General features: G+C 41.7%; 3 protein-coding genes across 6 annotated transcripts in view; 2 read left to right on the forward strand and 1 right to left on the reverse strand.

Annotated features, from left to right (window-relative positions):
• LOC144537609 (uncharacterized) overlaps positions 1-11,079 on the forward strand; it is a 32,752-nt gene extending 21,673 nt beyond the window's left edge. Inside the window, exons 5-9 of the mRNA XM_078281342.1 lie at positions 972-1,109; positions 1,828-1,970; positions 6,029-6,199; positions 6,365-6,473; positions 6,925-11,079. Of these exons, the coding sequence (XP_078137468.1) occupies positions 972-1,109; positions 1,828-1,970; positions 6,029-6,199; positions 6,365-6,473; positions 6,925-8,850 (2,487 nt within the window). The 3' untranslated portion in view covers positions 8,851-11,079. The remainder of the gene's footprint in view (positions 1-971; positions 1,110-1,827; positions 1,971-6,028; positions 6,200-6,364; positions 6,474-6,924) is intronic.
• Positions 11,080-15,532: 4,453 nt separating this feature from the next.
• On the reverse strand, positions 15,533-18,042 carry LOC144537612 (transmembrane protein 60-like). 2 transcript variants are annotated; one of them, XM_078281348.1, is made up of 3 exons: positions 17,909-18,042; positions 17,445-17,536; positions 15,533-17,167 (listed from the first exon to the last, which is right to left on the reverse strand). In XM_078281348.1, the coding sequence occupies exons 2-3, from the start codon at positions 17,526-17,528 to the stop codon at positions 16,850-16,852; spliced, it is 402 nt and encodes a 133-aa protein (XP_078137474.1). In that variant the 5' UTR covers positions 17,529-17,536; positions 17,909-18,042; the 3' UTR covers positions 15,533-16,849. The 2 variants fall into 2 exon arrangements, with proteins under 2 accessions (XP_078137474.1, XP_078137473.1); XM_078281347.1 differs by having other exon boundaries at positions 17,904-18,042.
• A 385-nt stretch (positions 18,043-18,427) lies between these two features.
• Positions 18,428-23,484, forward strand: part of LOC144537719 (protein PHTF2) — a 42,816-nt gene continuing 37,759 nt past the window's right edge. Inside the window, exon 1 of one of the 3 annotated variants that reach the window (XM_078281565.1) lies at positions 18,428-18,606. The gene's annotated coding sequence lies outside the window, so the exon portion shown is untranslated. The remainder of the gene's footprint in view (positions 18,607-23,484) is intronic. The other 2 variants (XM_078281562.1, XM_078281566.1) reach the window with 2 other exon arrangements.

A 23,484-nucleotide genomic window follows, 5' to 3' on the forward strand; every position in this document is an offset into this window, starting at 1 on the left:
TTCTCCCTCACCTCCCATTCTCTCAAGCCTGCCCTCATCTCTCTTTTTAGCACACTCTGCCTCCCTCCTTTTTGCCTCTTTAACATCTTTGCTTTTTACTTTTTCTCATGTTTCTCCATGTTTTCTCCCTGTCTGTCTTCTTTGTCTCTGTCTTTTTGAAAGCTAGTCTTCCCAAACTTTCTCTCCCTCTCATCACTTCTCTCCATCAGTGTATCCTCTCTCTCTCGCTCTCTCTTTCTTTCTTTCTCTCTTTCTCTCTTTATCTCTTTATCTCTTTATCTCTGCCTTGTTGTCAAGTGGTGACTCACTGGAGGCACCCAGCCAAGGATCTGGCCAATACACACACACACACACACACACACACACACACACACACATCCTGGTCAGCCAAGAGTACAGCATGCAGGCCACATGCTGCACGTGCTGCACGTACTACACACACACACACACACACACACACACAAAGAGACTGTTGAGGGCCAAGTGTATGGGGCACGTGCTAGACAGACAGACACACACACACTATGCACTGTCAGCCAAGTGAAGAGCAGCAAACAGTCTATTGAGTCACACCCACACCCATGGAGCAGAAACATCAAGTGAAACTGCACACAGACACACACACACACACTAATTAACAGCTTCCATGTCAATGTATAGTTTCTTGGTCCTCTGGATTGTATTGCAGTTAGACTTGGCTTTGTTTTAAGGGGTCACAAGCCAAAAAGGTTGGGAGATGCTGCCCTGGAAGCCACTGACATTCAGAATTACATTCAGGACCACTGGAGGGAAATTACACTGGGACATGCCCCCTTCTCACAACAATTGGGGCATTTAAAAAAATAAATAAAAGAAAACTATATTTTTGTTAAGACCTGAACATTGTAACCAATCTCACCTTCCTGCTGTGTTGTTAAGGTAAGATTCTGATATCATCGTCTAATGTTGTGTTTCTCCCGTGGTTGCTGCAGGTGAAGAAAACGTACAGTAATGGTACGTACAGAGCCGGGGCAATGAGACAGATCAGCCTGGTGGGAGCTGTGGACGAGGAGGTCGGGGATTATTTCCCAGAATTCCTTGGCATGCTGGAGGAGTCACCCTTTCTGAAGGTGAGTCAGGACAGGATGAATGGCAGTAATGCTACACAGCAACAGACTGGGTGGATGCATAGGGAATGGGCAAGTGACAGAGGTATAGAGTAAACTAGATGTTCCCAAATATGTTAATGCATTTACACCACTGACTATTTGGAAATGCCACAAGCTGAACAGATGGAGAAATGCTGCCTGACACAAACATCAACATCACACATAATATTCACAGTGGTGTCTGGCAAAGAAGAGACTTTAAGTTGGTGTGTCAGAGCGATTTGATGCAGCTTCCAGCTTTCAGTTCAGGAACTTGGTTCTCTTTTAAAATGTGTGTGTGCAGGAGCAGACCACCAAAATACTGTGTTTACTGCTGTCCCTGAAATGCAGGAGTGACAAGCTTTTCTTCTGTTTGCCATTCTGTGTTGACACTTCAAATCTCCTGCATGCAGTGTGGGGGAGTGGCGTCGTATGCTGAATATCAAAAGACACACATCCTCTGGCACTTTCCATCTGTCGAGGGCTTTGGCTCTGAATCAGCACCCTCTGAAGTATCTCGGGTGCCAGTGACAAGTATTGCCAGTGGGGCCAATTTCTGCGCATGAGATTTCTTTTTGGGAGTCTCTGGAATAACTAAAATACTTGAATTGGTTAACTAAAAACATGAGGGATATACTAACATACTGCTTGAATTATTTCTTTCCCCTCTCTCTTTCTCTCTTTGTCTGCCTGGCTGCAGCGGACTCTTCCATGGGGAACGTTCTCCAGTCTGAGGCGGATGGATCCCACAGAGAGTGACGACGGTCCTATAATGTGGGTCAGACCGGGAGAACAAATGATACCTGTAGCTGATATACCAAAGTCCCCTTTTAAAAGAAGACGGTGAGTACAGAAGTGAAGCCAGCCATTATTTTGGATCCTCCTTAAGCACTGCAATGAGACAGAGACAGAATTGGCAGGGATTTTGGTCTCTATGAATGTTTGTACTGGCTACAAGTATCTGCTGTGTGTGTACCTTATTGATCGAGCTTGCCTCTGTACTCTCCCACGAGGACTGATTATGAAAAACACTAACAAAACACACTCACACATTTGAAGCAGCATGAAGCTTTTTTGTAGCTGCGCCGCGCTGGGTCAGGCAATTACACCCTCTCTGTTTGTCGTCGCTCCCACGTTAGCTCTGTCTCACAAACTGTGTGTGTGTGTGTGTGTGTGTGTGTGTGTGTGTGGGGCTGGCTTACTACTCAGATGAGATCATCGTTGTCATGTTAATAGTCGACATCAGACGCTACTTCACATGGCAGCCAGCCAAGCATGGGACGACACACACATTACTCCCATCAGCAGTTATTTCTCTGTCTCTGTTTGATTGGTAGTCACATCAATAGAGGGATTATGGGATTAAAAAATATATATATATATATATAATTTCTTAATTTAAAACATAAAAAAAAAAAAATCAAAGTGAATACATTTTCAATCAAAGAAAACATCAATCATTCACTGGTTCCAGCTTTTCTCTGTTTTATATCATTAACTGAATATCTTTAGACTATTGGTTGGCAATCACCTTAAGCTTTAGCGAATTGAGAACGGAAAAGAATTGTTAGTTGCAGCCCTAGTCGATTGTTTTGTCTATAAGAACACATCTCTTCTCAATTGCTCTTTCCCCATCTCCTCCTCCTCAAACTCCTCTTTCCTTTTCTTTCTTCCACCCCACCCACGTTTCTCTGTCCTCTGCTACCTCTAAATATCTGTCTTTGTTTCTCTATTTTTCTTACGATCTGTTCCTGCTCCTGACCTCTCTTTCCAGCTTTAAGTTGATTTATTGTTGAGTTACTGTGTTATCTTCATGAAACTCCGAAAGTGTGTTTAAAGAAAGCACATAGAATATGTCAGAGCAGTGCAAGTGTTTTTGTTTATGTCCGTCTGTGTGTGTCTAAAGAAAAATACATAAAAACAGTGTTTTTAAAAAAGACGTTTTGTGAAGTGCATAGAAAGGGAGGACGTGATGTTTTTTTGCAGCAAGACCTCGTCTGCAGTTTGACCGTATGTCGTGTTGAAGGAAGGCGGCTTGTGTGTGGGGAACATCTCTTCACAGTGCTTCTTTTCTTTTTCTTGGTGGTTTCAGTGAAAAGGTCGAGCTGTTACGTGTTTCTGACGGCACCGAGACTCTCAGTCTGAGAATTCAGCTTGATTATAGTGGTCAGACGGTGAAAGAGCACCATGCTTCCAGAGATTTACAATAATTGCATAGTAAGAGCAGCAACCTTGGCAAGCACCAGTAACAAACAGGACAGAGGTCTGACGCAGAGCATGCTGTTCCTGTTTAGATACGGACGGCATGACGAATGATGGACAACATGACTCCATCGAGAGCCGGCTGGCTGTCAGCAAGATGTCAAACCCCAGCCTGCTTTGTCTCAAGTAGAGTTGAAATAATTAGTCTCAGTCAATTAGTTGGGCAACAAAAAAAATAATCAGCAGCTATTTTGATAACTTAGCAAAAACTCCAAACATTTTCTGGTTACATCTTCTCCATTGTGAGGAATTTCTCTATTTTATATAATTGTGAGTTAAATATCTTTAAATTTTGGATTTTTGGTTGGATAAAAGTTCTCACATTATAGATGTGCGAGTTATTTTTCTGTTTTGGATAAAACTAGACATTTAAATTGCCCCTCCAGTAAAAAAATGTGTTTAATGTGCTTATGTTAATGTTACTTCACTTGGATGTTTTACTTTCACTGTGCAGAATGATGTATGTGCAGAGTTTTATATTGGAATGCTGTTTTTTTAACAAGAGGGAACATTTCTCTGCGCTTACCTTTTAATCTGAGTTTAAGACGTGAATTTGCCAGCATGCTTTTTCAGTCCAGTATGCAACTCACACAAGTGTTAAGTAGTATTTAAGTGGAAACTTGAAGCCTCCAGTGAACATAGAGTACACTGAGAGAGAAGTTTTTTTTTAACGAGGTACTTACCCAAATGTGATGAACAACCTTTTCAGTGTGCTGCAGCTTTAAGATTTACTTTAACAGTGTTTACACTCATTTTTACTGCCCAATCCCTTCACTCCCCAACTCTCTCTCCTTCTTTATCCCCCATTTCCCTCTGTCATCTCCTCTCTCCCTCTCCCTGCCACTCCTCTCCCACTCATCCATTTCCCTAGGTCTCCTCTTTTCTTCTCCCAACGACTTCAGTTGCCCATAAATGCACAGGAGTCTGTACTGACGACTTGGTGCAGAGACATTTGCCCTCTTCAAATATTGCTCTAGATGTGCACGTTCAGCAGTACTCCTCCCTTTACACTCTCTTCTTTTCAGTGTTTCACTTACAAGCTTTCCTGGTTTTACATTCATTACTGTCAGCCTGCAGTCAGCTCAGACACAGCTGTGTGTGTGTGTGTGTGTGTGTGTGTGTGTGTGTGTGTTCTATTTTCCTCTGCTCCTTCCTTCTTCCACCACCTCCTACCTCTCCTCTTATCTCTGAATGAATGAAGCACGGGTAGTCTCGCTGCTGTTCTGTCTGTGTAACACTCTCAAAGGAATCTCTCACAGACTCTGTGAGTGTGTGTTTGTACTCTTGTTTGAATCTGACTGCAGCTCCAGTGTGAGTAACTGATCCAGTAGTGAGCTGACTGCAGTACTTCTATTGTTTGGCAACACAGCTAATTTCTTATGCTTTTATGCCTCAGCTTCTCCGTATGCTGTATGCATGAAGCCAAGTGTGGCCGTATGTGGATGTGTTCCAGCACTTTTTCTTTCCATTATTTAAAATGCCTTCTTTTTTTTTTTCTTTCTTTTTTTTACAAAATAATTTGCATTGGAAGAAAGAAATATTTGGTCTAGCTAAAAAAAAAATAGTATCATTTTTATATATGCAGACAATGAATATGTTTTTACAGTATGCTGTGAAACCTTTAGTTAGGACATTCACTGACTACACCACACAGATGTTTAATAAAGGTCATGCGAACAAGCTTTTTCATCCTCTACATCCCAACCGCTCTATGGCTAACTAACTAACTGATTTTTTCGCTTAATCGTTTTCTCTATCAAATGTTAGCAAATAATAGCATTTTCCTACTTTCCCACTTAATGGTGACACAAATCGGAGAAAAGCAGCAGATTTCTCACATTTAAGAACAAATGTCATTTAGGCTCCATAATCATAAATCAAATACAAGTGTATTTTATTATTATCATCATCATCAAAATCATCAGCCTTGGTATGCTGTGAAGCACCTAATTAGGTTTGCTGTAGAGCTAAAACACTTAATTGATTAGTTGATTCATCAGCAGGTATTTTAATAATCGATTCATTTTAAGTTATTTTTTAAGTAAAAAAATCTCTGGTTCCATCTTATAAAATGTGAATATTTGCAGATATTCTTAGTTTTCTATGATGTTAAAGTGAATATTTTGGAGTTTTGGGGTGTTGGCTGGACAAAAAAGAAAAAAAGACATTTGAATAAGTCAATTTGGGCCTTAGGGCCATTTTCTTTTCTTCTATTTTCTGACATTCTGACCAAACCATTAATCTAGGTAAGAATCAGCAGATTAATTGATAATGATAATCGTTGCAGCCCTACTGAAAATGCTCCAAAACAAGAATGTTTTTTCATATCCATACTAATGCAGTTTTCATCCTCTCCAACATCCTCTCTGCTCCTCGTGTCATACTGTGGCATCTGGATTACATCAATGAGCAAGTCAAGAAAGATCACAACAACACCGGCAGCCTGTCTGGTGCTTTTATTTTGCCACAGCAGACAGGAAACAAAGAAATACACAAAGCTGGCCACTCACCTTTAGTCATTTCCTTCTTTAGATTGACGGCAGGGAAGCATAGACAGGAGAGAAATCTTTGAAGAACTGTGTGGACACTATTGTGTGTCTTTCTACTTTTCACAGCGTTTTATTTCTGTTCTGTCATAGCTCCACTAACGAGGTGAAGAACCTGCTGCAGTCGCTGCCCCGGACCAGCGAGCCCAGAGAGATGCTGTTTGAGGATCGGACTCGGGCCCACGCCGATCACATCGGTCAGGGCTTTGAGCGACAAACCACAGCAGCCGTGGGGGTGCTGAAGGCTATACGGGCCGGAGAAAGGTAGGCGGTGAAGCAACGTGATGTGATCGCACTGTTGGGGTACAGGTAGCGATGGCATTTCTTTGTTTTAGAAGCAACACACGCTCAGTGTTTATACAGCTTACTCTCCAAGACGTGTCACGTAATCCTTCTCACTCTGTCCTCCCCTCCCTCCCTTGTTGTCAGCTCGGAGCCTCCTCGTGTAACCAAAGACGTCGTGTGTTTCCATGCTGGTGATTTCCCTCATGTAGTCCAGAGGCTGCAGTTGGACCTATACGAACCTCCGCTGTCTCAGGTTTTAACGACACACACACACACACACACACACACACACACACACACACACACACAGAAGGCATGCCACTGCTCATACATTTATTATGTCCAAAATGAGACAGTTATTCCTCAGTGTTACCAACACTTGCTATCTCTGCCGGGTAAGGTGTAAAGTTAAATGAATCTGATGTAGATGCTGCCACGTTGTGGAGCAAAGTTGAACTGCAGTAAGTTAGAGAACTTGTCTGGAGCAAAGGAAGGATGGGTTAGTTTTCTTTATTTACAATTTAACTAAGCATTCAGGATGTTTTACAACAACACACCTTTATCTCAAAATATGCATTTACTGTAATCAACAAAGGTCGGAAAGAAGAATAAAAAAGGCGAAAACTTATTATCTTCTTCTGATAATGACGTTTAATTTTTTGGAGTGTTCCTCTTCATTTCCTCTATCTAAACTCTCTTTGCAGTGTGTGCAGTGGGTGGATGATGCCAAACTCAACCAGCTGCGTCGCGAGGGCATCCACTACGCACGCATCCGCCTGTGCCACGATGACATCTATTTCATCCCTCGCAACGTGGTCCACCAGTTTAAGACCGTGTCGTCTGTCTGCAGCCTGGCATGGCACGTACGCTTAAGACAATATCACCTGGAAGACGCAGAGGAGCAAGAGGAGGAGGAGGGGAAGGAAGATGAGGGGGAGGAAGAGGAAGAGCAGGTTAAGGAGAAGGAGAGGAAAACAGTGGGGGAAGAAGAGGTAGTGGAGGAGAGGAGAGAAAAGAAGGCTGAGAAAGGAGTGAAGGAGAGGACAAAGGAAGAGCACGTGGAGGTTGATGTGGCAGAAAACAGGACGTTGCCGGCTGTCAAAAATGAAGAACTGAATCCTCCACCTCTTTTGTCTCAGCCTGCTCTCTCAGTAGACTGGAACATGAGCAGCGCTAGAGACAAAGAGTTGGAGAAGGAGAGGCTAAAAGAAGGAGGGAAACTCAAACGACAGGGTTCACCTCCTGCAAAGGTGAAAGCAGAACTTCCAGCGTATCCTCTCTGCAAGAATAAATCACCTTCACCTCTCCCTCCTGCCCCTCATCCTCCTCATCAGGACACAAAACCCAAAGCAGCATCATCAAAGCACCTTCATCATCACCCCCATCACCATCATTCGGACAGCAGAATGACGTCTTCCAGTATAAGGCCCGCCTCTTCAGCGCCTAAATCACCCATCTCCAAGTCTTCCTCTTCTTTGTCGTCTTCAGCCGTTACTTCTTTGCGCTCCTCTTTTGCTGCTCCCAATCCATCCTCTACCTCTTCTCCATCTCCTGCTGTGTCCACATCTTCCTCCGTATCCACCTCCGCTACATCTTCCCTGACTAGTCCCAAACCTGCAGTGGACTCGTGTCCCTCCCCACTCCCTCCTTCCACCGTCTCTTCGACTTCCCGGCTGCCTTGCTCTTCTCAGTTGGACCGGCCGAAAGACAAAGACTCACTTCGCCTAAAGCCAGACGTCCCTTCAGACACGCGGACATGGGCGCAGTCGGAGGTTCGAGCCTCGCGCGGGTCACCGGCTGCGGATGTACAAGCACACGCCTCTGCGAGTTCACAAGCCGACACACGGACACACACGCACGACAGACACACACACACGACAGACTTTCGGACACAAACACTCCAGGAGAGATGGACTCACAGTGTGGACACCAGGACGTCTGCGGAGCCACAGATGCCTCCGCCGCAGGACACCGGGAGGCAAGGGATGTACATGCAGCAATACACACCCCAGCATCTCCCACCTCCTCACCTCCCTCACATGCTTCCCCCGTCGTTCTCCCCTCTCCTGCCACACTCCCATCTTCCTCACAGACCTCCAGTCCTCCCCCCAAATCCGCTATCCAATCCCCCTCTCCCTGCACAGCCCCAACCCCTGAACTCTTACCTCTGTCAGAAAGCACCACCACATTCAGTTCACATGAGCCAGCTCCACCTGCATCCCCCGCACCAAGCCAACATCAGCGCCCAGTCCCAACCGTACTACCAGCCCCCCCGTATCGCCTCCCCACATCAAGCAAACACTCCCCTCACTGGCTCCCAGTCTCTTCCTCCGCACCTGTCTCACCATCACCAGTTCGCCCCGCATGCCAACACCTACTTCCCCCCTCAGCATCCCCACTTCTCCCCTCACCACTTCCTCCCCCCTCAGTCTTTCCTCTCTCAGCCCCCCAGCCCTTACCCGCTACAGCCGCAATACCAGCCTCAACCTTTCCCTCACCCGCCTCCTCCTCCTTCCTCCACGCCGCCTCCCCCTCCTCCTTCTCTTCCACCTCCTCTCCCCCCTCAACCTTGCCCTTCTGTCCTCCTCCCTCCCCCAAAGCATGAAGAGGGGCCGAACCCGATTTTATAGTCGTTTTTGTACATAACGATGTTGTTGTTTTTTTTTATGACTGTATATGTACAGTACAAGGTTTTATTTTGGTTGTGATGTTGTAAAACGATGTACAAAGGAAATATCGAGGAAGACGGTGTAGTGTATCGGTATGAACACACAGTACCGTAGTTTATGAAGCCGAGTCGAACTTTATTCACCCCAGACCTTTTGACTCGTTTAGATTGTACTGAATGCGTTGGTTGAACTGGGTCAGAAATATTGAGAATTGATTGCATTTATTGGCAGTTTTCAGTTTATTCGGTATGCCTTCAGTTATGTACTGCTCCACCAGTTCTGACTTAAAAGATCTTATTCAGGATCAAGGGTTGAATGAGCTCCCTAGTCTGCCAAACTGCTGTCTGGTTCTGTTTTTTCTTTAAGTGAGCCATCAGAGGTAGGAAGGGGAAAAAAGGTACATTTCTGCTTTTACAGACTTAGCGTCGGGTATTTATATGAAAAAAGGTCATTAGGATGATGACCTTTTTGTGAAACTTGCAGCTAATGCTTCCATTTTTGTGGCTTTTTTTTTTAGTATATTCTTTGTGCCCAACACTGTTTCTGGAATTATGATGGGTCAAATTGTGATATTATACAATACAATATTGTATTTATGTAATATTTCTACATTTCCTCTACTGTATTGTATTGATACATTTTAATCAATACAGTATATCACAGTATGTTTCCCTGATATTGTATTTTGAGCAATAATGCTCCGCAATAATCTGCAGAATATAAATCTAAATACATTTCCCCATTATTGAAATGGTGACAGCACGTATCCGTATTCTGAATTCAAAGCTATTGATACAAAGCCAGTGATGTCCTATTGAATCATGTTAGGACTTTTCCAGTGTTTTATTGCCCCCCCCCATGTCAATTATAAGTTTAGTAAGCTACAGTACAGAGTAGCATCATAAAGAGAGTCACAGTTCAATGGAATATTTTGACATCTTGGAAAATGCGTGTATTTGCTGTCTTGATGAGAACTAGATGAGAAGATCCACACCACTCTTGTCTGCACAGTCAATATAAAGCTGGAGCCAGCAGCCGCTTAGCTTATCTTAGCTTAGCTTAGCATAAAGACTGGAAACACTGGAGTCTTGTCATCTCTGTGAGAAGCCAGGCAACAAGCGGAGACTAGTTACAAGTTACTGTTCCTACATCTACTGTACGTCTTAGTTGGTGAGCTCTAGAGGTGCTGGTAGATGGATTCTGCTAGCTTGCTAACCTGCTTCACCTTCATATTTACCATACAGACGTCAGAGTGGAAACAATCTAACTCTCTGAGAGAAAAAAAGAAGGAAAAAAAACCCAAATAAGCATATTTTTCAAAATGTCAAACTTTTCCTTAAAAGTGTTGCGATTATCTTGTACCTGTAACCCTCAACACTAGTGGCAGAGTTCTTAAGTGTAATCTTGCTGTGTTTTTCAGTGTCTGTTGGATGTGTACCAGGGTCTCCTAATTTTGGAAACAGAGCACTTGCTGTTCAGCCAAGGACGAATTCGACCCAAGCCAAGGCTGCTGCACAGAGCGGCCTTCAGAGTCTCAGGAAGAAAAATTCAGCACACATCCACAAATATATTTGTCTCCTAAAAACAATCCTAAATTTTAGTTACCTTTAGGTAATTGTTCAGGGTCATTGAAATATTCAATCTGCAGCATTATATTATTAGTACCTATGCAGCTACATTAAGAGCTCGCCATGACTTAACTTTTGATTTCACAGCATCTGGAAAAGAATAACAGAATGAGCAGAGCAATATTATACAGATGCAGTAGGTCAAGACTTCCAAAATGTGACTCATAACAGCACTTTGTAACATGGATATATCCACTGCTGTTTAAATACAATTGATATTATTGGAGATACTAATTATGTCAGATGTACAGGGCAATTTCAGTTTCTTCCAAGACTATTCCGTTAATCATTCAGGCCTCAGACTAACATGATACAATTATTTTTATTATTTCTGGATACATGCTCCAAAACACAGAAGGTACACTGTCGAGTTCATTCCCAAAGCACTATTTATCTATTTAACTGACGTCTAGTTCTGTACAGTGTGGAGCATCATGTCTATTGAAATGTCTTATTTATCAACCAGGGACTGGAGTGACCTCTTTGTGTTTTTAAAAAGTACAATAAATTATTGAAATTAGCCACAACTATTAATATTTTTCTCCAAGTGGTGGATATCTGATTTTGGAATCAAACTCTTCTGTCTCACTTGAAAACTTGATTTTATTTTGTTATTGATGTCTTGATTTTACTATCAATACTGGAGTACAGCCCACTTGCTAATGTAGCCCACAACATTTCCCCAGTGCCTGTCCTTAACTGTGAACTACTACATGGTCCAAAGCCATATAGAGAAGGAGTTCTGTCCTTTCTTGGGAGTTTTAAGTTTTCACTAGAAAATGAAAGCAAAGCCTTGAATTGGTCTCTAAAGCCACTGGAAACTCTCCCAAAATTTCTGCGGCATAAGTTGGGATGAGTCACATTTTGTGGTTCAGTGGGACGATGCCCTAAAAGCAGGGTTGTTTTCCATGATTAGTCTTACCACCAGCCTGTCTGTCAGGACTTCATTCCAGAGACAGAACTTTTCACTTTGTGGCTTTGGGGAGTGAGAAGGTGACGATTAAGCACTTAATGCCAGTTGCAAGGCGCTCTGCAGCTCTTTTTATGCTTTTGGTTTTCAGATGTTACAAAAAAAAACCTGACGGGAACTTCTATATTTTTTGTACAAATGTGACAAAATTATGGTTGAAAACAAAACAAGTCTTCAGGGGCTACGTTGTTTTCACAGAATATATTTATCTCAAGGTTTTTGGTTTGTTTGTTTTTCTATTTTGTTTCTGTGATTTTTAACTGTCAGCACTGTAGTGTACATAAGAAGTTTTGTAAAGAGGAAAAAAACGTGTAGTGTGGTTTCTACTTTAAATATGAGCCTAGCTAATAAAAGGTTCAATGTATGGAAAATGTTGTGGTACGGTCTGGTGGTTAAAAACTTGCATGTAGAAAAAAGAAGAATGTTCATATGTATTCTCAAAATAGTCTCATCAAACATGTTAAGCATGTGGGAAAACAGGATGGCTGAGGTTTAAAGATACTTAGTCTATATTGACGAGGTTCCATTTACGGGATTGTTCCGGGGCTGCCAGAGGTTCCGCCGGATGTCCCTCACCTTTCGCTTTCTTTGTGTTGGCATTCTAAACTCCAGTTGATTCAGGAAACATCCTCCGAGCTAGAACCGACAATCAAATTATATTAATCTTTTTTTTTTTTTTTTTTTTTGTCAAATTCTGATCACACACTCGACAGCCATTTTAATCCCAGAGCTCGCCTCCCTATGTCCAAGTTCCTTCCCGTGGCTATTTTGCAGAGGTACTGTCCCTGCGTCCTGCGCCTAGTGCTGCCAAAGACTATTGTGATTGGTTTAAAGAAATGCCAATAAACCAGAGCACATTTTTTCTCCTATCCCATGAATGTTGTGTGGACTAGCCAGACTAAAGGTACTCTGTGGAGTTTTTGACCACTAGTAGCGCTATAGAGAGGCGAAGTCCCTCCCCTTCGGACCTGAATTCGGAAAGAAATATGTCCGGTTTTGAGTGGGTCCCTGTTTGCTTGTATGCCATTAGTTTCATGCTATTCTGCTGATCAACACTTGGTGGCAATAACGTGTCAAATGTAGCAATGCAACAACAAAGGCAGTGAAGAAGAAAACCGCAAGCAAGCTAATGCTGTGTTACATTTACCTCTCAAGTCGTGTTCCAGTAACAAGTCGGAAAACTATTTAACGAATAGGTGGACTAGGTTAGCCATTGTTAGCAATACTAGTTGATAACAAAGCATTATGCTGTATTTTGCGCATGCAAACAAGACGGAAGTGCTTAATGGCTCTGACACACCAACCCGATAATCGGCCGTCGGACAGTCTGTCGAGGTCAGTGACTCGAGTCTGCTCGGTGTGTTCCGTGCCATCGTCCGTCGGAGGAGCCGTCGGCCTTCATCTTGGCCGACCTGACTTGCTGGGTCAGAGGGCGGGCAGTCGGACTCACTCCACCAATCTGATTGGTGGAGTGCTAACCCGTTGTGTTCTGAGGCACTTTATGGACCTTGGGGAGCCGACTGATCAGTCCGACTGCCTTTTCTGCCGACGGTTGGTGTGTCGGGCTGAACAGTATACTCGGAGCAGCCATGTTGGATGTGATGCCGATGATTGTCCGACAGGAAACTCAGAAATTCCGACTACCCGGTTCAACTGGAACGCACCACAACATGACTGTAACAATGCAGGATTTAGAATATTTTTTAAAAGATTTAAGATTTTAAGAATACACAATGTGTTTGGCTGAGAAACACTGAATGTAAACACAACTTTTACCAAACCCCACAGGGTATCTTTAACCTACAATAACTGTTTTGCCACTTGTGGGCAGCGGAAACAATGAATTGTAAACACAATGCAATCTTTAAATATATTCATATTGATCTTTTAATATCAATATAGTGATAAAGATGGTAAACAATTGGGTTTTTAGAGCTTTTTTGCTAAAAATGTCTGCTGTGGCTGAAACAATGCTCTGAGAGACCCTTTTTAAGAGCCCCTATTATGCTTTTTTTGGATTTTTCCCATCTTTTAGTGTGTTATATACAGTAGTTTTTTGTGTATGCAATAGATGTATAAACTACAAAAAAAACACAACGCCAAATGGAGCTTTCTCTCCCACAGACAGCACTTTTTCTCAACTGCCTAGAAACGCCTCGCCACCTTCCTTTTTGAAATTCCTCAATTAGTGATGTCACTGATTAAGAAAGCCAGCCCAGTTTTTCATATGTGCTGACCATAGGTCCTGCCTGAGCAAGCACAGCCTGCCCAGTGGCTTGTTTGTTTGGTTGACCCATCACAACAGAGTGGGCCAGCTGACCAATCAGAGCAGACTGGGGTTTTCAGGAAGGCGAGCCAAGAGATCAGACAGACTGTTTCAGACAGAGGAGCTGCAGCAATGGGCAGTATGAGAAACAAAATCTGTTTCTTGAACATCAAAGTATTTAAACCAATTCTAGTAGACCCCAAGAGTATAAATATGACGCTGAAAAGGAGTATAATGGGGGCTCTTTTAAGCACTCTGTGGGTTCATAACTTCAAGCAACCCTTTTCACATTCAAGTAGTTATGCTTTCTGTATAGAATATTGATTCTTTTTTATTTTATTTAACCTTTATTTATACAGGTAATCTCACTGAGATACAGGGTCTCATTCTCAAGAGAGACCCGCTAGGGACAATATGTTCTAGCTGTGTTATGGTGTAGGATTTGTGTCATGTCAATATCAGAAGTACCTGGCATTCAACACTTTGCTACCAACCTTATAGCACCTCGGTTTGTGTGATTGGTTAAAGACTAAAGACACCTGTGTGACCTAGAAAGAAAAACTCATTTTTAATTCTAAGTAGCCATACCTCCGTCTTTGTCTGTATATACCCACCTAGTATGTTTTCTCTCTCTGTATTGCTGTTATTCAAGCCACCCACTCCTTGCAGTCTGCAGCAATGACCTCAGCAGTTTTACCAGGCGAGATTTGAGCAGGCAACTCATAAACAACACAATGCAGTAGCCCCATAATTCAGGGCTGGTGTGTGTCAGGTCAAATAAGTCTCAAAACAGCCATTTTCCTCTTTATTCATTCTTTCCTACACTCTCTCACACACAGCAGGAATGCCAGAGGAGCTCAGCTGACCTTACCAGAGTGGGAGTGAGGCAGGAAGTTGGAGATGAGAGAAACAGAGTTTTGGAGGGACTACTCGGAAAAATTTCATTGAAACAGACTGTACAGTCTTTGAGCATTCACTCCTCACTCCAGTGCTAATTATCTAGGAACGGTATTAATCATCACTGTACTAAAACACTGAATGCAAGAAAATGCTTTACTTAACTCAAAGTACTAATACAATAAAAAAAAATAAAAAAAATACCTGCAGTAAAAATCCTAAATAAAATGATCAGAAAAAGTACCAAAAGTAAAACATTGGGTGTTTAAAGTTTATGTTTCTATGACATAAATTTGTATCTGCAAAGTATTCTGTAACTATACATGTCAGATAGATAGTAGTGGAGTAAAAAGTACAATATTTCACTCTGAAATGCAGTGGAAGTATATAAAGTGAAAATACTCAAGTAAAGTACAAATATCTCATGACTCTACTTAAGAAAAAGTACCTGAGTGAATGTACTTAGTTTCCTTCACCTCTGCATATTATATTTTGTGGGATGAGTGAAGGCTTAGTGAATTTTCAACAATAGCAGCTAGCATGCTAGCATCTCAGCTAGCCATAGCACAAAATGTTATGCCGCAGTGATTTGTCCTGCTGCTGTAGATGGCGGTGTCAGTATGGCTAGGGCAAACTGGAAACATTAATCTCATACACTTCAATAGCTGAACACTAACATTTTATAAAGTCACAAAAGCACTACAATATTTAAAGACTAACGTAGACCGAAAATACAAAGACTAGACACACACACACACACACACACACACACACTGCTGTTGGCTCTGTGCTTGCGTAACAGCACATTTCAGAACATGTCCCAGCAGGGTTTTCCCCCCACCCACGATACTTTGTTTTACATAGTCTGCAAATAATTTGACCTTTCTGAGTATGGCAACACTTGAATGTGTATTTATTTGAGACAAATACCCAGCTTTTAATATACAGAATCCATTCACTTTTTTAAAAGACGTGCAATAATGATCAAATACTTTCAATCTCAAAACACCTATTCCTTTTCAGTTTACCATAGTGCAAAATAATGCAAAGAATGTATTTGAAATAAACAATCAAATGGCACAAAACAAATGGCATACATGCCACAGTGTCAGCCGTACCATGAAGTCGAAATATGAAACGATGATGATACAATACTAGCTAGTAGAAAGTATTCTGATGCATGTTTGCACCCTAATAATTACATTTAATATACAGTAGTAATAACATGATCTTTAACATGATACATGTCAATGTGTTTTTTTCATAGCGACTGCGGAACTTGCATCTACAGTAATAACAGCTTACTGCTTTTCATGGGGCACATGATGATTTACATGGTACAAAAGAGACATTGTACAGAGTAGAGGGGGTAGCCTGTGGAAAAATCACAAGTTGTTCAAAGATGCTTTTATGTCCTGAACTCATTTCCTCGATCCAATTTCCTTGTTATTGCAACCAAATCAAGCTGTTGTACCGAACACCTCTAAATTCATAACTTGTGAAATAATATTTGGCCAACTACTCTGCACAGATCAGGAATGAAAAGAAAAGTGTTTGTGACTTAAATAAAGCCACACAATATCTAAAGCATATGGAACAAAAGGTACACTCCATGATTTGGTACCAAGAGTGATAGTTAATGTTCTGCAGCTTAAATAAAGGAAGTGGAGTCAAAATGAAATACTGTTCACATCCTCCCTGTGTGGCGATCTTTACGAGAGCAGCTGTGCTAGCATATATACATAACAATACTGAACATCTTCAGTTCAAGACAAAAGCAAACATTAGAGGATGTTAATGTTTCCTTTTAGTGTAGGCTTCACAGTAGACTTATGCATTTACAGTTGATCCCCTTCTGGCATTTTCTCTTTATAAAGAAAATGGAGTCATTTTGAAATGAATGGACAGACAGTCCAGGCTAGAGAGAGTCCCTGCCATGCTGAAGCTCTCACAGCATACTCCTGTGAGGTCTGTACACACTATGATTTAGATTTAGATTACATTAGATTTTTTTCAAAAAGTCTCTTATTCTTAAAATGAATACTAATATAATGTTTGGATTCATTTTTGAGCCTCACTCTTCTGGAAACATAATCAGGCCAAAGCAAAAGCTCCAATTTTCACAAAGTCTTGGTCATCCAACAACAAAAATAGTCTCAACCACTTTTTTTCCGTTGTTGGTGTAATGATTCATCGCTCTTAGGCCTCTCTCCTGTCAGGAAAGATATTCAGCCCCAGCTCCACCAGCGCCCCCAGCAACATGGTCCACAGTGGTATACACACAAAGGTCAGCTTTACATCAGCTAGCTTCTCCAGCTTGGCGCACAGCGTCAGGCAGAAGCCCAGCTTGAGCAGCATGGCCGTCAGGTACCAGGCACGCAGACGCAGGTCTGGAGAGCCGTTGCGTGGGTCGTACCCGGGCTTGCAACGGCCTGCCATCTTGATGGCAAGCATGAGGATGAGGATGCCATCAAATACCCAGACCGGGAGGAAGATGAGGAACCAGTTCCACTGCACCTGGAGGCAGAATATTATGCCAATTACACAATCAAAAGGTGTTTATTCACCATTTATATCAATGGGATGGGTCAATTTCTAACTAAGTTGGAGAAGAAAAAAAATCACACAGAAATCAAATTCAGTAAGTAAACACACCAAGGATTTAAAGTAAATGAACAATTAGGATATCTTGATTGAGTAAACAGTACTATTATACTACGTACTTACTAGTATAGGGTGGACAAAGAGAAGACTTACAAGAGACTGATGTATTAAGAGAGAAAAAAACCTTTACCTTCCCGTCCAGTTTCAGTACTAACATGATGAGGAAGACCAGGGTGAAGACCCAGGTCAACAAAACCCTCTGAGCCAGAGACATCTCACTGACTGGAGACAGATCAGAGGAGGAAACAGACAGACATCCATGGGATGGAGACAAAAAAAGGTCAGAAAAAAATCAGACACTCAGCATCACATAATTATGATGAATGTTTGGTCTATAAAGCATTTTAGCAAGAAACCCGACTTATAAGAATAGACAGCTACGTTGGAATAGCTGTTAAATAACGTTAGCTATTTAAAACATAGTATTGTTAACCACGTCATACAACATGTCACTAATAATAGCTAGGATCATTATAAAATTAATCATTTTCATTCATCGTCAGTTAGCGCATTACAATGACAGTTAGTAGCTATCCAATAGCATATAGCTAACCGGTTGGTGTTTCATTTCAGGCAAATTCTGACTAACCTTACTTCAGTGTATTTCTACGTCGGTGGCCGGCATTGTCTTCTCCCTGTAGGGCATACACCAAAACTCATAACGTTTCAGATAATTCACATAATTATCAGCAGACGGAGGGATTTTTGGGTCCGTTATCTGTGTTTGTCCCGCCCATCCTGGAAGCCAATTGGTCCTGGTTTTGTTACGTCATGTTTATTTAACGTCCATTACTGTGAGGTCTAACCGTAAAGTTTTTGCAAAAGCGCAAACTCGTTGTTATTATTTCCCTGTAGTGGGGTTTAACATCCACTAGAGGTACGTAACGTTCTTTCTATGTTTCTTGGTGGTTGTGTTTATATTCGATTTACAGTGCAAGTACATTAAACGGAGACATTTTGCTGTGGTATCTTGTTGCTTTTTAGTTAATTTGTTCATTGGAGTGACATGCAAGCCCGCCTTTCTTTCATCTTCTCGTTACTAACCGCCGTCTTAAAATGTAATGGCGCATTTACACGGTGGTTTACGGGCAACGGGCTGAAGTTGTATTTTTACAGTGAGAGGCTTGAAAGGAAAACGCTAATGCTTCAAACATCGGTGAGCAGCAGCAGACGCTGAGCATCTCTTCCAGACAGTGGACAAAGCTGGCTATCTCAGTGCACTATTAAATCACGTTAGGAAAGCACAGTTTGGGTTTGTGCGGGGACTCGAAGCTGTCGTCGCAGTAAAGGAGGTAAGACTGAGCGGCTGCATGTTGTGTTTGGACAGCATTGATCAGAATTGCAGAATTAGGGCCAGCTGTGTGGGCTCTTTGTGCCTGCCGGTAGCTTCACGCTAGCTTACGGTGTAGTTAGCATGTTATAAGCTAGCAGCAGCAGGAGGAAAACAGTCTGTGTGTTAACTGAACCATGAAGACTGTCTGAAAACACCGTGACTGCATCTACACGGAGGCTAGCTACACGATTAGCTGCCTTTAGATTGTTTTATAGAGCTTCACTGGTTCTATCCTTTTTAGGAGCGAAACACACGCACACACACACACTCACGTTAACTCTGTACTATTTTTGCTATAGTGTAACGTTACTGACACTAATGCACTTTAAACCATTATATTTTAGTCTGAACTAACCTCCATTAAATTATACTAGACCTGCAACTGCAACCATTATTTCCATTACAGGGTTTTTATATTTCCAGCGGAGCTGGGCAGGGCTAACGTTACCTTGCTTAAAATCCTAAATATATTTAATATAATTTATAAAACAGTTTTTACTCAAATCATCTGACCATGACACAAATGTCATGTATTTAATGACGTTATTATTGATTTGTGACTTTTTTCATCTACCAACTTAATTGGTCAGAAGACAAGACGCTGGTGCTTACCACTTTGGTTAAACAGTTTCTTGGGTTATCTAAGGTAATCGTCTTAGGTCACTATCCTTAAAGTATGCACAACATTGTATGGCTGGAAGATGCCTGAAAACCAATACATCTTGACATTTCAGAAGCTGGAAGAACTTAAATTATGGCATTTTTGCTAAAAACATTACCTTAAAAATGTATCAATTATTAAAATAGTTGGTGGTTAGTTTTACATCAGTTGACTAATGGATGTTTTAGGTCTAGGTTCTACTCTATTCTATTAGATTCTGTCACTCTGTCATGCTGTACTCCTCACTCCACTCTACTCTACTCTTGTATTCTGTTCTGAAGCCAGTGTTGGTTTTCTCAACCTATCTTCTGTCCCCGGGGTAGTGGTGAGGGGAAACTGTGGCAGGCTTCAGCTGGCGGTCAGGCACACAATTTGGCAGGTCATCTCATCTGATTATCCAACGTGATTTTTGCCAGCCTGTCTATTCCAGTGTCCAACTAACACTGTCATCGCTCTCCTAAATTTTTCACTGAAATCATAATTGAACCCTTAAATTAACCTTTCTCACTATTCCTGTACAAAGCCATAAGGTTGACATACAGCAAGGACAGTCAAATAGAGCTTAACATCTTTATACGTTTTTCTGTAAATCTGTAGTTTTTACGCACAATATGGATTTCTTGAAAATCAGAATATGTCTGTACAGGCTGAAGAAGAGGGACAGAATCAGACTGTATTTAATTAGAAAGTCCTGTTATTTCAATTTCAATTTCAAACCTTTATTTCAAACTCGGGGCCCATTGAGGGAGATCCTCATTTTTAATGGGGCTGAGTGCACAGCATGCATTTCAGCAAATAGACAATAACATTTAAATTACAACAGATAAAGTTGTAAAGCCGATCAGGTAAAGCCGACACAAGATGTGATTATGAAACAATGACACTAGCAGAAACAACTACCTGCAGTATCATCTACTGTTGCAGCTGTTACGTGACTGTGCTCAGACTGTAGCCAATAATGAATTTATTTTTTTTACATTTTGTTTTACCTGCAGACAGTTAAGGTCAGACATGTATGGCAGCACTGTGTAAAGTGGATTTTTGTATTTTAAGATTTCATGAAGTACTTTACTTTTTCTGAAAAGCAATTTATATTATATGTGTGTGTGTGTGTGAGTGTGTGTGTGTGTGTGTGTGTGTGTGTGTGTGTGTGTGTGGTTACATCATCAGCTGCAATGTAGTTATATCACAACAGACTTATGGCCTGCAGGGATATAATTCATACGAAAATAGAGCCATTGCAGTATTGAGTGCGACCAGAAACGTGACAGAGAAAGGTCAAGTGGCTTTGCAGTTGCTAAAGAAGTGCCAAGTTACGAGCTTAGCTGTACTGCAGTAGACTGACTGACTGTGTTAATGACAACGTGGGAAGTGTGTGTGTTAGGATGAGCCATTGTTGGTCAGTTTAAGTCTATGAAATCCAGTGTTACAGACAGGATTGGCAATCTACAGCAGGGCCACTTTGATTCTGGACCAGATCAGGCGTTCCGTTCCGTTTCAATGTGGTTTGTTGAAGCCAATACTAATAGTTTGTATTTGTATCATCATACAAGCATGCCTTTTTCAGAGAATACATTTAGACATAGGGTTGAGGAGGAAAAAGTACAGGTGTCAATAATAAAATGAATGATGGCCTAATTCCATTCAGCCGCTTCAGGGTCCTGGTGTTGTGCATGCTGGCGTGCTGTCATGGCTCACTGAGAGACTTGAATACAACAGAGCCATTGTTATTGTTATTAGTATCACATGTGCTTTTCCTACCATGACAATTCAGTATCTGCTTTGAAAAAGGCATATTGATACAGTTTTTTGGAGACCTACTGTAGGCACAGACACAAATACAGTAGATGTAGCACACCCACACAGGTGTTTTCAGTTATTTTGGTGGATTAAAGCTCTGTCCATGTTAAAGTTTGGTGGACCTATATTCTAGAAATTACGGAGGTCACCAGACATGCACTAAAAAGCTAACTGTAGCGTGACAAATGTGTCAGTCGAACACAGTCCATATGCTCCCACACAGTCCCAGACAGAAGAAGTCTAATCAGCCAAAATAAGTGAAATCAGCTGTGCAGATGTAGCACCTTTTTAATCTTTGAATTGATATGCCCTAGATTAGATTATTACACACACTGGAAACCCTTGTCCATACATGGATTTAGATGTAGTTATTAGTCTGAGTGACCAAATGAAGCATCTCTTTCCTGAATGACAGTGTCACACACACACACACACACACACACACACACACACACACACACACAGCTGTTGTTGCTTTGAATCTCAAATGTGATTGTCCCAGGCCAGACGGTCTTGACCGTCTCTCTCTCCGTTTTCCAAATGTCCAGCTCCTGTCTTTATTTGGCTGTGAGGACGAAACACCAGTCAGCTACATAGCCTGACGTGTGTGTGTGTGTGTGTGTGTGTGTGTGTGTGTGTGTGTGTGAGAGTTTGCAGCCCACCCCACCCCCCCCTTCTCTTTTTATCACTACTATTGTTGAGGATGCTGTTATCTTAAATAATAATGAGTGTGCATGTGTGTGTGCATGGCCCTGTATAGGTCAAGTGTAGTGTCATTTGAGCTTCTCAAGGATTCACCCTACATGATGGAAAACACAATCCCCATCTCCCACCACCCTTCTGTTTCACACACTCACTCTCAGAATCCCTTTACCGTTGATTGAGCAGCGTCCTATTTCCTGGGCATGCAAACAAACGCATACACACTTACTTAAATGCACACATACCCAAAACACCCGTGCCCCTCCTCGGCCCAGCTCAGAGATGTAACCTGCACCCATCATGAAATAGAGCACCCAGAGAGAGAGGTAGCAGCTCCTGTTACACATCACGAGTTACCAGACTCGTGTAGGAGGTCTCCTCTTGTGCTCATGTTTTTATTTAGACATCCTAGAGAAACACAACACCGATAGAAAACCAGCAGTCATAGGCAAGAGAAATTCCTCTTTCTCTGCTTTGCCTTTGATTTTGTCCTACTGTTTAAAATGTACTTCTGTCATTTGTAGGGCTTCTCGATTAAAAAATCATAATCACGATTATTTTGGTCAATATTGAAATCACAATTATTAAACACGATTACTCATTGACTTTTGGAGAGATGTTGCAATTATTGAAATGAAACAAACTGTGAAAAATCAACAGTGAAAACACCTTGAACTGTGAAATTTCCCTTAACACTAACCCATACTTTTCCCATTTTCTTTTCTTCATTCAGAACATAAGACAAAATAAGAGTTTACTTGCAAAAGGTAATGTGCAAAATAATCGTTTTTCTCGATTATTACTGTTTTTGTGAGCCAAAATCGTAACCTTCGATTATTTGCACAGCCCTAGTCATTTGTCCATCTGAAACAGCTTTGTGGTCAACACTGATAGAGATCAGTGCCCAAGGAGTTTTCAGCAGTATTAAGGCCTTTTTTTACACGCCAAATTTTTGCAGCTTTCCACCCATGAACCCTCGCACTTCCCTAAATTTAAAGTGGAACTATTATGCTTTTCCGTATTTCCTGTCATCTATCTAATAAACAACAACAGCTTTACAACAGCGTTGCTTCCAATGTTGGCTACATGATTGCTGGATATAAGCCAGGCACTCTATAGTTGCTGTGAGCTGTAGCCTACATTCACCACTTCTTAACAGAGGCACAACATAATGTAATCTCTGAGATTATTCAATGCGAGAAAATCTCAGAGCTGAACCGGGCAGTTTTCATCAGACTCACCCTGGGTCGGGTAAATTAAGTCTACTGCTAATGTACAACACTAATAACATTACCGTCGCCAAAATACCCCCGCTAATCAAATCCATACTTCACCGTTAACCATCAAACCACTAAACCTACATGGAAATGAACACCTCTGCTGAAGTGTTAAATTCGTTAACGATCATATGACAAGTCTCTCTCTCTCTCTCTCTCTCTCTCTCTCTCTCTCTCTCTCTCTCTCTCTCTCTCTCTCTCTCTGCACTGCCATGAGGCAACTGTCTGATTGCTCCACATTGTCATTGTGATATTTTGTGATTACATTCTGAATCTGCAACGTTCTCTGTCAGGTAAATATAGTAGTACAATGTCTTCCTCTGATGTAGACTTGGCCACTGTAAGTCAGTAGTAGGCTATACAGTGCAGTTGCATATTAAGTGGTTTGGGGTCCTTC

The sequence above is a fragment of the Sander vitreus genome, chromosome 23 (assembly GCF_031162955.1).
Source record: "Sander vitreus isolate 19-12246 chromosome 23, sanVit1, whole genome shotgun sequence".
Lineage (NCBI taxonomy): Eukaryota > Metazoa > Chordata > Actinopteri > Perciformes > Percidae > Sander > Sander vitreus.

Excerpts from the sequence above, each read along its gene's own strand:
- LOC144537612 (XM_078281348.1), bottom strand. The coding sequence starts at position 17,528 with ATGTCTCTGGCTCAGAGGGTTTTGTTGACCTGGGTCTTCACCCTGGTC. Across the intron at positions 17,168-17,444 it reads TACTGAAACTGGACGGGAAG|GTGCAGTGGAACTGGTTCCT; the intron begins GTAAAGGTTTTT and ends TTCTGCCTCCAG.